This window comes from Mya arenaria, chromosome 11 (assembly GCF_026914265.1).
Source record: "Mya arenaria isolate MELC-2E11 chromosome 11, ASM2691426v1".
Taxonomy (NCBI): domain Eukaryota; kingdom Metazoa; phylum Mollusca; class Bivalvia; order Myida; family Myidae; genus Mya; species Mya arenaria.
The window spans coordinates 33080808-33095002 of record NC_069132.1 but is presented as its reverse complement, the minus strand read 5'-3'; the positions used below and the strand labels follow the sequence as shown (position 1 = coordinate 33095002).

At 38.6% G+C, this 14195-nt stretch overlaps 1 protein-coding gene across 1 annotated transcript; it reads left to right on the top strand.

Moving 5' to 3' along the window:
• The first annotated feature begins 752 nt into the window (after positions 1-752).
• LOC128207331 (calmodulin-alpha-like) lies at positions 753-13596 on the top strand. Its single transcript, XM_052910183.1, has 6 exons — positions 753-891; positions 1754-1784; positions 2494-2637; positions 2774-2868; positions 11591-11738; positions 13025-13596. The coding sequence occupies exons 1-6, from the start codon at positions 889-891 to the stop codon at positions 13051-13053; spliced, it is 450 nt and encodes a 149-aa protein (XP_052766143.1). The 5' UTR covers positions 753-888; the 3' UTR covers positions 13054-13596.
• Positions 13597-14195: the final 599 nt, after the last annotated feature.

The window sequence follows — 14195 nt, the reverse complement described above, 5'->3', positions numbered from 1 at the left end:
ATTACTTATTGTACCGCCTTATTTTTATCTTATGACATGCACCTGATTTTATGATTTAGGTAATTGTATTTTGACTTTTGAGTTCAAATCAATGTATTGCCTTTTATTTTAATGGGAACGAAGCCTCAAAACAGTATTAAAGCTTCACTCCCACAGATATACCTTTTTACATTTTTTTTTTATTTTTGTCTTGGAAAGAGAATTTTTTGCGTTGATATATGCAAACCAATGATATTAGATTTCTGACAAAAATAAGATCGTATATTTTCATATTTCCGTTCGATAATTAATGTTTTATGACTTAAACCGTTACTAACGGTTAAAGAAAAATGCATAAAACATCAATTTTTGAACTTAAATATAAAAAATCTGCGATCTAATTTTTTGTCAGCAGTCTTATATAACTGGTTAATGATTTTCGCAAAAAAATGGCTCGTTCCTAGACAAAAAAATAAAATCAAAGTTATCTCATCTGTGAGAGTGCAGCTTTAAAGAGATACTACCATTTAATGTTTTTTAAAGAAAAAAATAAACCGGAGACCACCCATACCCCCATCCCCGCCACCCGACCGACCCGACCCAACCCCTGTTCTAAGCCAATGTCTAGACATCTATTCATAGTTTATCCCCACCCAGCCTTACATGAAGAACCATTTCTCTTTCTCACGTTCAAGTGCATGCATGTCTCTGCCTTAAAATCAGAACCGATCAGATTAAATTGGTAGGCTTTTCGACACCAGAGATTATAAACCGTAAGTGGCCATGTAAATAATATTTTGAAAGCGTCTTTTATTAAATCGGTATTGGTGTATAGGATTTTTCTTTTATATTGAGAACGCCAGTCACTTTATGTTCTTATATCGAACATGTAAATTGAGGAAATAAGTTATGGTAAGTTTGTTTATTTCATCTGTATTCACGAAGGCATAGGCTTTTATAGTTATTTTGTTTACATTTTATAACAAAAACGTTTATATTTACGAGTAGTTTCTTTCTAATTGAGAAAAAAATGAAAGTTTAAATAAACTGCGCATATTGACACAATAACTCGTAAATGCATGTTGCTTGTTGGCGTTTTAGCACGTGCATTTTTACTCATTGACAAGCGTTTCTTAGTCTAATAACAAGCTAAAGTATTATCTGTTTACTAAGTTAGCGTGGTTTTACAAAAATAAAATATTGTTTATCGTGTTTACCATAGCTATGTTGTTTTTTTCAAAACTCGAAATAAGATTATTTCACAATTTATTTCAAAATAAGCTTCATCCTGTTATAAGGGACTTAAGTGTAGTGTTAGAGAAAGAGTATATACATGTACACTTTGACTGTGAACAGAACATAACTGAACAGAACACTACACAAGTTGATGTAGACTTGGGTTCAAAGTATCTAGTAATCAATACACATTTAAACGAAGTTTGAAAATGTGGTAATTATGCTAATTCTATTTAATGAAATTTTCCTACTGCGAATATATCGTGTGGTTCATTCCAGAAGGTATTAAAATTTCGATATTGAAGTGTCATTTGGTACCTTTTTACATTAACCACACGAAATATTTTGTTTTTGAGCACAGCTGATAAATAATCATATTATGTCACAACATCCACACATAGTATTTTTCACAATGGAGAAACTTGTGATGACAGTTATATATGATTTGTGAAAATAATGTCGAATATAGCGAACATCTCATTTAACTGAATATGATCTTTAAAGAGTTAACATTTTACATGGATCTCGTTTTCTTTAGGCAGACAAACTGACACCAGAACAAATAGCAGGTATGTGGTTTCTCATATTTATTATTATTATTATTATTATTATTATTATTATTATTATTATTATTATTATTATTATTATATTTATTATTTTTTTATTTATTTTTATTTTTATTATTATTATTACTATTATTATTATTATTATTATTATTATTATTATTATTATTATTATTATTATTATTATTGTTATTATTATTACAGTTTTTAATTAGATTTTGAGTACTCTCTAACTTCGTATGACACTTCTATAGTGGCGAGGGGGTTGACTCAAAATATAACATTAAAGCATTACAGTCATGGGAATTTCATTTAGAAACAAGAATGTGTTGGTTCATATCCGCGCAAAATGATCCAAGTTCGATCTACGGTTCCAACAGCTTCTCACGAGAAAAGAAGTAGAAGAAGGTGCGAAAACGGCTCGAGTATTATGCCTTTCTGGTCACATAAACTTACAATTCAGCTTAGGTTAAAATAAGGGTTTTATCTGGGATTTTTCAGCTCGGGGTCGTAGGACCCTCATGGTTGACATTTGAGGATATTCTATGATATGAAATAAAATATATAGGGTCCCGATATATTCGTAATTCAATTGAATTTTATTTTGATTATGGGGTTTCTTGGCCAGAAAATTGCACCAGGGACCCAAGTTTTCTGCGTTTTGTAAGTCCTTGTAGATTTATACAAAATGAACATATCTGATTGCTACCCACAGAGTTCAAGGAGGCGTTTAATCTGTTTGACAAGGATGGTAGCGGCACGATCTCAACGAAGGAGCTGGGCGTCGTCATGAGATCTCTTGGGGAGAATAAATCGGACGCCGAGCTGCAGACTATGATCCAGGAAGTAGATGTCGACGGTAAGTCACATTTTTAAGTTCAGATTTTCTACTGCGGTTTTTTTTTCTTTTGTTGTTTCTTCATTCATCGTTGTAGATCTACACTATGAAAGAATGTATTCAACGGTACTTGTATGGACATATTAACTGTTTGTAGGTAACGGTGAGATCGACTTCGAAGAATACTTGGCGATGATGGCGAAACGCTGTCAGTACACGGGGTCCGCCGATCAGATCAGAGAGGCCTTCAAGGTACGTCGGTGTTCTAGAGCATGTAGTATTAGAAAAGAGTGGAGCATGCAATATAAAAGAGAATACATGGTGTAGGGAAGATGAATAGAGAATGGGGGCATGGTGTAGACACTTGGGGCATGGAATATAAACGGAGCACGAATAGAAAATGGGGCCATAACATAGGGATCACGAATAGATTATGGGGGCATAACATAGGGAACAAAGATAGAGAATGGCGACATGGCGTTGGGAACACGAATAGAGAATAGAGAATGGTGACATGGCGCTTGGAACACGAACATAGAATGGTGACATGGCGTTGGGAACACGAATAGAGAATAGTGACATGGCGTTGGGATCACGAAAAGAGAATGGTGACATGGCGTGGGGGAACACGAATAGAGAATGGTGACATGGCGTGGGGAACACGAATAGAGAATGGTGACATGGCGTTGAGAACACGAATAGAGAATGGTGACATGGCGTTGAGAACACGAATAGAGAATGGTGACATGGCGTTTGGAACACGAATAGAGAATGGTGACATGGCGTTGGGAACACGAATAGAGAATAGTGACATGGCGTTGGGATCACGAATAGAGAATGGTGACGTGGCGTGGGGGAACACGAATAGAGAATGTTGACATGGCGTTGGGAACACGAATAGAGAATGGTGACATGGCGTTGGGAACACGAATACAGAATAGTGACATGGCGTTTGGAATACGAATAGAGAATGGTGGCATGGCGTAGGGAATACGAATATAGTTTCATAGTTTATTTCAAATGCATACAAGAATTATGCATATATATACACATATCATGACAATTCATAGATCATTGGTCAAATACAATTTTTTAGATACAATTTTTTTACAATAACTAACACTTTATCATTATATAATTCAAACTATAATATATGTGAGGAGACAGTGGATGCTATATAGATATAAACTCATTACTTTTGTTAAATATAAACAAACGTATTTCTTAATTCAAAAGCTTTATGTACATACATCGAGTAGGTAACAGGGATATGGAGTAGGTAACAGGGATATGGAGTAGGTAACAGGGATATGGAGTAGGTAACAGGGATATGGAGTAGGTAACAGGGATATGGAGTAGGTAACAGGGATATGGAGTAGGTAACAGGGATATGGAGTAGGTAACAGGTATATAGAACGAGGTTATGGAATAGGGAACAGGACCAAAAGATGGGGTTGGAATAGGTAACAGGGATATGGAGTAGGTAACAGGGATATGGAGTAGGTAACAGGGATATGGAGTAGGTAACAGGGATATGGAGTAGGTAACGGGGATATGGAGTAGGTAACGGGGATATGTAGTAGGTAACAGGGATATGGAGTAGGTAACAGGGATATGGAGTAGGTAACAGGGATATGGAGTAGGTAACGGGGATATAGAACGAGGTTATGGAATAGCGAACATGACTAGAGGATGGGGTTGGAATAGGTATCAGGGATATGGAGTAGGTAACAGGGATATGGAGTAGGTAACAGGGATATGTAGTAGGTAACAGGGATATGGAGTAGGTAACGGGGATATGGAGTAGGTAACAAGGATGTAGAACGAGGTTATGGAATAGCGAACATGACTAGTGGATGGGGTTGGAATAGGTAACAGGGATAGAGAACGGGGTTATGGAATAGCGAACATGATCAGAGGATGGGGTTGGAATAGGTAACAGGGATATGGAGTAGGTAACAGGGATATAGAACTCGGTTATGGAATAGGGAACAGGACTAGAGGATGGGGTTGGAATAGGTAACAGGGATATAGAGTAGATAACAGGGATAGAGAACGGGGTTATGGAATAGCGAACATGATCAGAGGATGGGGTTGGAATAGGTAACAGGGATATGGAGTAGGTAAGAGGGATATAGAACTCGGTTATGGAATAGGGAACAGGACTAGAGGATGGGGTTGGAATAGGTAACAGGGATATAGAGTAGATAACAGGGATAAAGAACTCGGTTATGGAAAAGGTAACAGAACTAGAGGATTGGGTTGGAGTAGGTAACAGGGATATGGAGTAGGTAACGGGATATAGAACGGGGTTATGAAATAGCGAACATGACTAGAGGATGGGGTTGGAATAGGTAACAGGGATATGGAGTAGATAACAGGGATATAGAACTCGGTTATGGAAAAGGGAACAGGACTAGAGGATGGGGTTGGAATAGGTAACAGGGATATAGAGTAGATAACAGGGATAGAGAACGGGGTTATGGAATAGCGAACATGATCAGAGGATGGGGTTGGAATAGGTAACAGGGATATGGAGTAGGTAAGAGGGATATAGAACTCGGTTATGGAATAGGGAACAGGACTAGAGGATGGGGTTGGAATAGGTAACAGGGATATAGAGTAGATAACAGGGATAAAGAACTCGGTTATGGAAAAGGTAACAGAACTAGAGGATTGGGTTGGAGTAGGTAACAGGGATATGGAGTAGGTAACGGGATATAGAACGGGGTTATGAAATAGCGAACATGGCTAGAGGATGGGGTTGGAATAGGTAACAGGGATATGGAGTAGATAACAGGGATATAGAACTCGGTTATGGAAAAGGTAACAGAACTAGAGGATTGGGTTGGAGTAGGTAACAGGGATATGGAGTAGGTAACAGGGATATAGAACTCGGTTATAGAATAGGGAACAGGACTAGAGGATGGAGTTGGAATAGGTAACAGGAATATAGAGAAGATAACAGGGATATAGAACGGGGTTATGGAATAGCGAACATGACTAGAGGATTGGGTTGGAATAGGTTACAGGAATATGGAGTAGGTAACAGGGATATAGAACGAGGTTATGGAATAGCGAACAGGACTAGAGGATGGAACTGGAATAGGTAACAGGGATATGAAGTAGGTAACAGGGATATAGAACGGGGTTATGAAATAGGAAACAGGACTATAGGATGGGGCTGGAATAGGTAACAGGGATATGGACTAGGTAACAGGGATATCGAACTCGGTTATGGAATAGGGAACATGACCAGAGGATGGGATTGGAATAGGCAACAGGGATATGGAGTAGGTAACAGGGATATAGAACTCGGTTATGGAATAGCGAGCATGACTAGAGGATGGGGATGGAATAGGTAACAGGGATATGGAGTAGATAACATGGATATAGAACTCGGTTATGGAAAAGGTAACAGAACTAGAGGATTGGGTTGGAATAGGTAACAGGGATATGGAGTAAGTAACAAGGATATAGAACTCGGTTATGGAATAGGGAACAGGACTAGAGGATGGGTTGGAATAGGTAACAGGGATATAGAGTAGATAACAGGGATATCAAACGAGGTTATGGAATAGCGAACAGGACTAGAGGATTGGGTTGGAATAGGTTACAGGGATATGGAGTAGATAACAGGGATATAGAACTAGGTTATGGAATAGCGAACAGGTCTAGAGGATGGGGTTGGAATAGGTAACAGGGATATGGAGTAGATAACAGGGATATAGAACGGGGTTATGGAATAGCGAACAGGACTAGAGGATGGGGTTGGAATAGGTAACAGGGATATGGAGTAGGTAACAGGGATAGAGAACGCGGTTATGGAATAGCGAACATGATCAGAGGATGGGGTTGGAATAGGTAACAGGGATATGGAGTAGATAACAGGGATATAGAACTCGGTTATGGAATAGGGAACAGGACTAGAGGATGGGGTTGGAATAGGTAACAGGAATATGGAGTAGGTAACAGGGATATAGAACTCGGTTATGGAATAGGGAACAGGACTAGAGGATGGGGATGGAATAGGTAACAGGGATATGGAGTAGATAACAGGGATATATAACTAGGTTATGGAATAGCGAACAGGTCTAGAGGATGGGATTGGAATAGGTAACAGGGATATAGAGTAGGTAACAGGGATATAGAACTCGGTTATGGAATAGGGTTGGAATAGGTAACAGGGGTATAGAGTAGGTAACAGGGATATAGAACTCGGTTATGGAATAGGGTTGGAATAGGTAACAGGGGTATAGAGTAGGTAACAGGGATATAGAACGGGGTTATGGAATAGCGAACATGACTAGAGGATTGGGTTGGAATAGGTAACAGGAATATGGAGTAGGTAACAGGGATATAGAACGAGGTTATGGAATAGCGAACAGGACTAGAGGATGGGGCTGGAATAGATAACAGGGATATGAAGTAGGTAACAGGGAAATAGAACGGGGTTAGGGAATAGGAAACAGGACTAGAGGATGGGGCTGGAATAGGTAACAGGGATATGAAGTAGGTAACAGGGATATAGAACGGGGTTATGGAATAGGACACAGGACTAGAGGATCGGGTTGGAATAGGTAACATGAATATGGAGTTGGTAACAGGGATATAGAACGAGGTTATGGAATAGCGAACAGGACTAGAGGATGGGGCTGGAATAGGTAACAGGGATATGAAGTAGGTAACAGGGATATAGAACGGGGTTATGGAATAAGAAACAGGACTAGAGGATGGGGCTGGAATAGGTAACAGGGATATGGAGTAGGTAACAGGGATATCGAACTCGGTTATTGAATAGGGAACATGACCAGAGGATGGGGTTGGAATGGGTAACAGGGATATGGAGTAGGTAACAGAGATATAGAACGGGGTTATGGAATAGCGAGCATGACTAGAGGATGGGGTTGGAATAGGTAACAGGGATATGGAGTAGATAACAGGGATATAGAACTCGGTTATGGAAAGGTAACAGAACTAGAGGATTGGGTTGGAATAGGTAACAGGGATATTGAGTAGGTAACAGGGATATAGAACTCGGTTATGGAATAGGGAACAGGACTAGAGGATGGGGTTGGAATAGGTAACAGGGATATAGAGTAGATAACAGGGATATAAAACGAGGTTATGGAATCGCGAAAAGGACTAGAGGATTTGGTTGGAATAGGTAACAAGGATATAGAGTAGGTAACAGGGATATAGAACTCGGTTATGTAATAGGGAACAGGACTAGAGGATGGGGATGGAATAGGTAACAGGGATATGGAGTAGATAACAGGGATATAGAACGGGATTATGGAATAGCGAACAGGACTAGAGGATGGGGTTCGAATTAGTAACAGGGATATGGAGTAGGTAACAGGGATATAGATATGGGATATGGAATAGCGAACATGACTAGAGGATTGGGTTGGAATAGGTAACAGGGATATAGAGTAGATAACAGTGATATAGAACGAGGTTATGTAATAGCGATCAGGACTAGAGGATGGGGTTGGAATAGGTTACAGGGATATGGAGTAGGTAACAGTGATATAGAACGGGGTTATGGGATAGGGAACAGGACTAGAGGATGGGGTTGGAATAGGTTACAGGGATATGGAGTAGGTAACAGTGATATAGAACGGGGTTATGTGATAGGGAACATGACTAGAAGATGGAGTTGGAATAGGTTACAGGGATATGGAGTAGGTAACAGGGATAGAGAACGGGGTTATGGAATAGCGAACATGATCAGAGGATGGGGTTGGAATAGGTAACAGGGATATGGACTAGGTAACAGGGATATAGAACTCGGTTATGGAATAGGGAACATGACTAGAGGATGGGGTTGGAATAGGTAATAGGGATATGGAGTACGTAACAGGGATATAGAACGGGGTTATGTGATAGGGAACATGACTAGAAGATGGGGTTGGAATAGGTTACAGGGATATGGAGTAGGTAACAGGGATAGAGAACGGGGTTATGGAATAGCGAACATGATCAGAGGATGGGGTTGGAATAGGTAACAGGGATATGGAGTAGGTAACAGGGATATAGAACTCGGTTATGGAATAGGGAACATGACTAGAGGATGGGGTTGGAATAGGTAATAGGGATATGGAGTACGTAACAGGGATATAGAACGGGGTTATGTGATAGGGAACATGACTAGAGGATGGGGTTGGAATAGGTTACAGGGATATGGAGTAGGTAACAGTGATATAGAACGTGGTTATTGGATAGGGAACATGACTAGAGGATGGGGTTGGAATAGGTAACAGGGATATGGAGTAGGTAACAGGGATATAGAACTCGGTTATGGAATAGCGAACATGACTAGAGGATGGGGTTGGAATAGGTAACAGGGATATGGAGTAGGTAACAGGGATATAGAACACGGTTATGGGATAGGGAACAGGACTAGAGGATGGGGTTGGAATAGGTTACAGGGATGATGGAGTAGGTAACAGGGATAAAGAATGGGCATATGTGATAGGGAACATGACTAGAGGATGGGGTTGGAATAGGTTACAGGGATGTGGAATAGGTTACAGGGATATAGAACGGGGTTTTGGAAAAGGGAACAGGACTAGAGGATGGGGTTTGGAATGGGTAACAAGATATAGGTATGGGATATGTTAAAGGGAACAGGAATAGTGAATTGTGGCATGTTATAGGTAACAGGGCCATGGAATAGGTTACATGGATAGGTAAAGGAAACAGGAATAGATGATAGGGGCATGGAATAGGTAAAGGGAACAGGAATAGGGAATGGGATCATAGAATAGGTAACAGGGATATGGCATAATGAACGGAAATAATGAAAGTGGGCATGGAATAGGTAAAAGGGATATAGAATGGAGATATGCATAGGGAATGGGGATAAAGAATGGGGCCATGGAATAGGTAAAAGAGATATAGAATAGAGATAGGCAAAGGGAACAGGAATAGCGAATGGGGCCATAGAATATGTAAAAAGGATATTAAATGGAGATTGGCAAAGGGAACAAGAATAGGGAATGGGTTCGTGGAATAGGTTACAGGGATACAGAAAGGGGGTATGGCATGGGGAACAGGGATGTAAATTAAGGACAATGGTATAGGTTACAAGAATAGAAGATGGTGGCATGGAATAGGACACAAGAGGAGAATGAATTAAGCCTTGGAATAAAAAACCCCACTGGAATATAGATTTGAGAGTGAAATATGGGCAATGGCATATGGTGCAGGAATAAGGGATACCAGAAGACGATGGCTAATTGATTTCAGTACTTGGGGTCCGTTGACCAGGGAGCGTTTGATTGATCTTCAAATGGATAGGAATCCTGGAATAGGGGTTATATTCCCATAAAGAAATGAGTATACACGGGATAGAGAACCATGCCATGTCATAAGAAAGGAGTTGAACGGAATAGGTTACAATAATATTTGGCTTTGGAAATGTGGTATATATGGTTCACGGAATAGGGACAGTTAAAAATAGGGAATAGGGAATAATTTCATGAAATAGTGAAAAATGAATGGGGTTAAAGGACAGAAAACAATGATAGAATGAAAGAGGTGCAATAAATAAGGACTAACTGGCATGCAGTAATGAATACAAAATGGGGGTTGAAGGACAGCGGGGCATAATGAATGTATTACATGTAATAGAGACCATTCAATTGGGCGCAATTAAGGTAGCACACCCCTAATGGGCACCATTTCAAACTATGATCAGCTTGATATTTTTTGCATGTGTATCATTTCCTGGATTCAAAAACAAAATTTAAAACAAATTTACCGTCAAATAACAATTTTATTTATATTACCCTACCCCCATTTCAGAATCGTCGATAAAAACAACATCACCCGAGAGACAATAACAATCCTTTATTTCATTTATTTTTCCACACTTTGGTAATAGTTTGGTATCAGAGTAAAAAGAATATATTTGCTTTCAGAAATAATACATTATTGATTACATCACCAACAATTATACTCATACGGTACTAAAATAGCCATATGGTATTTCAGTTCTAACATACTGTTTTGACCGCGTCAAATTGGAAAAAAATAACAAGTTCTAGAAATACTCATGACCTGTTCTTTATTAATAATTATCTGTAATCTTTTGGGAACAGTATGCCAAAAAATCAAAATGTTTTACCGTCTCATTTAAAAAAAAAGTTTGTAATTCCAAACCACCTATTTCAGCCGTGCCTGCAAGTTATAAAATCTTCACAGAAGCTAGTTGTATTTACGTGTAAAAAATGTATTTAATTACTTTTTAATGAAAATACAATATTAACTTTTGGAAATAAATGTTAGCAAAGAAAACAAAGAAGATTTTTTTTTTGTGATTCTGGCTGTATTCGAACCACTACATTGAAACCCTCAAAAGATTTGTAGTCCTGTGCTTAACAACATAGACTAAAGCATTAAAATTGAAGATTTCAAGTGGAGGTTTTCATTAGCCCAATTTTTTTTTTGTTTGTTTAGGGTAACTTTCCCAAAATTTCTAGGTAGGGTAGGTAGGGATTTTTTTTTCAAAATCTGTCGTAAGTTCAGAGTGTTTTCTTGCACATGTACATTACTGTCATTGCCTGACGTTGTTTTATCATATTAACAATAATTCTGATTAAAATCTGCATTTATCCGCCCTTCGTAACTCTCTATTCGCTAACGAATATTTTTTTCCTCAGAAACGGAAAAAAATAGTTAGGGTCGGCGCATTTTTATAGGTAGTGTCGGGTTACCCGAAACGGACATATATTTTTTTAGACCTTAAGGGTGTGCTACCTTAATAGAGAAACGAACATGGAACCAGCTATAAGGGTTAAGAATAAAAAAAACAATTATGGGATGAACCGATTAGGAAAACGCTAATGAATTAAGTGAACGGGATAGGAAGTACGGAATAGAGTTCACTGAATTGGGTAACACTATAAAGCAAATAGAAATAGGCTAAAGAAAGAAATCAGAACTTAATATTCGTCCTTACCCACAGGTGTTTGACAAGGACGAGAAGGGTTACCTGACGGTCGACGAGCTGCGGCATATCATGACCAGCCTGGGCGACAAGCTACCGGACGAGGAGGTTGACGAGATGCTCTCCATCGTCGACGACGACGGCAACGGGATCATAGACTATGAAGGTAACTCTCAAATAAGATGTTATTTCTTTCATATGATGTACCTGCAGACTTCGTAAAGAAGTATCTTTCTCCCACCTCAGATAAGTAGATCCAATAATTTAACCATGCTAGATATTCTTATCTTGCCCACGGGCGAAGATAAAATGCCCGTATGGAACTTCTTTTTAACGGTCACCGCATTATAATTACCTCCCTTGTTGAAGACTGTCGTCAGTAGCATCAAGGAAATCTTGTCTTATGGCAATATTTAGAACGCTAATTAATTATTTCTCACTTCAAATGTCCCTAAAAAACAGTTTTCACGCACCATTCAAGAAATAATGCTTTATTTCCTTAGAACTATTTAAAAAGACCGATTTGACTATTAACATTAACTGGATCACTGCGCGCGTATCCATGACAACGACGTGCTATCGCATATCCATACGCAATTATTTTCACTAAGCACAAAAGAGTTTCAGCAAAAAATATATTTTTAATTGATTTTGTTTAACTGAGGTGGGAGAAAAAGCATCTACCATAGCCGCTCGTGTAAGATAGGTTCATCCCGACCCTCGCGCAGGGTGTTTTGCGGAAACTCGGTAAACCTCGTTGTTCCAATTTACCATAAGAAAAAAACAACTTCAAAAGTTGGAAAAAAAATCGCCGCTCTGATGAAATTTATACATTAATGCTATATAAAACCAAGAAATAGAGTTCTTTTTAATTAGAATTAATTTACATTTGATTACCAAAATAACGTTGCTTACGGGGCCGAAAGCGTGTAATGTGGTGTAGTGGAAAAGATGTTATCTCACTCCTCAGGTTTGAGGCCCTTCAAGGAACATTCTCATAGCTTTCCGTTATTTGCATAAGTTAGTGGCTAGTTTAGTCTCTATTAGTTCGAGTTATCAGTTTTAAATCGTCACAATAGGGCTAAAATACATAAGCATTTAATTTATACACTTAACTTTGAGTGGAGCATGGGTGGATACTTATTCCGTTCCAATTATATGTATTAAATAAGAAATAGATGACATGAAGTAAAACATTAGTGATTAAGAAGGGGTGGAGTGAGAGTGGCGAACGCGCCCTTCTTAATTTTAAAGATTTTACTTTGACACAGGAAATGTGTATCGGATGAGTGACAGTAGGCGGGCCTTTCAGTAAACATCCGTGAATGTTGACATTCTGAATGATTAAGCCTAGTCCTAAATGATTACCTATCCGCAAATCCATAAGCTGAAAATGTAAGTTGTATCCCAAATACTTTTTTAAATTTTAATTCATCTTTTGTTTTATTTCAGAATTTTCCCAGATGTTAGCGAAGACGTGATATTGGGATGTTCCAGAAAATATATACATGAATATTGCGAACCCATGACAGACAGCTCTTTCAGCAGTCAGGCTTTCATTGTGTCATCCAACATTATACCTTATACATGTCCATGTTTTATATGCTATATTGCATAAAGTAGCCGTCATTATCTTGTTTCGGAATGTGAACATTTGCCGTAAAACAATTTTATGATGAAAGTATACATCTCAATTAGTTTGTCTTAAATGCATACACATATATACCTTTTTTCATAAAATGGTATATTTCATTATTATTTTCAAACAATTGAACTTGAACTATTGTTCCTGAACCATATGTTCTCGAGCAATCGCGATTTCGAGTTATCGCCTGTAACGCCTTTCGCTTCTATACATTCCTTATTGCTGTAACGTTTACGGACAAGTTACGTGCTATTACATTACTTGATATTACTACCATGTCTTCCTCACATTTCGTAACAAGACAATTATCTAATTACATTTACATATTATTCACTTTTTATTGTTGTCATAAATTCTGTTGATTAAAGATGCTTTATAACGTCTGTTACTTATGTATGTATCATTCAATATTCTAGCTGACATCTTTATGTTACTAATGAATAGTTTGTGTCACTGGCTAACCCTTGCATAAATATGAGAATGCGACCAACCCAAAACCACAATACACACACAGTTATATCAACCAAAGACTGCGATCAAAAAGATTTCATGATGTCCTCCCAACCCCAAACCACAACCAAAAATATATCACAATGTCCTGCCGACCCCTAATCGCGACCGAAAAGATATCACGATGCCCTACCGACCCCAAAAGGCGACAAAAAAGGATATCACGATGTCATCAACCCCCCTAACCGCGACCCAAAAGATATCCTATCGAACCCTAACCAAACCAAAAAGATATCTCGAGATCCTACCGACCCCAAACCGCGACCAAAAATATTTCACGATGTCCCACCGATCTCTGAACGCGACCAATTAAAATATCATGATATTCTAACAACCCCTATTAGCGACCAAAAAACAACAACAATGTCCTACCACCCAAAAACGCGACCAAAACAATTTCAAGACGTACGATTTTTAGGGACGATGGCATTGTTGCTTTGGTTTCACCATCTTCTAGCGAATAAGTCT

What these genes read in the sequence shown, in the direction of transcription:
- LOC128207331 (XM_052910183.1), top strand. An exon ending in GACACCAGAACAAATAGCAG is followed by an intron (nt 1,785 to 2,493) that starts GTATGTGGTTTC and finishes TGCTACCCACAG; the next exon opens with AGTTCAAGGAGGCGTTTAAT. An exon ending in AGATCAGAGAGGCCTTCAAG is followed by an intron (nt 2,869 to 11,590) that starts GTACGTCGGTGT and finishes CCTTACCCACAG; the next exon opens with GTGTTTGACAAGGACGAGAA.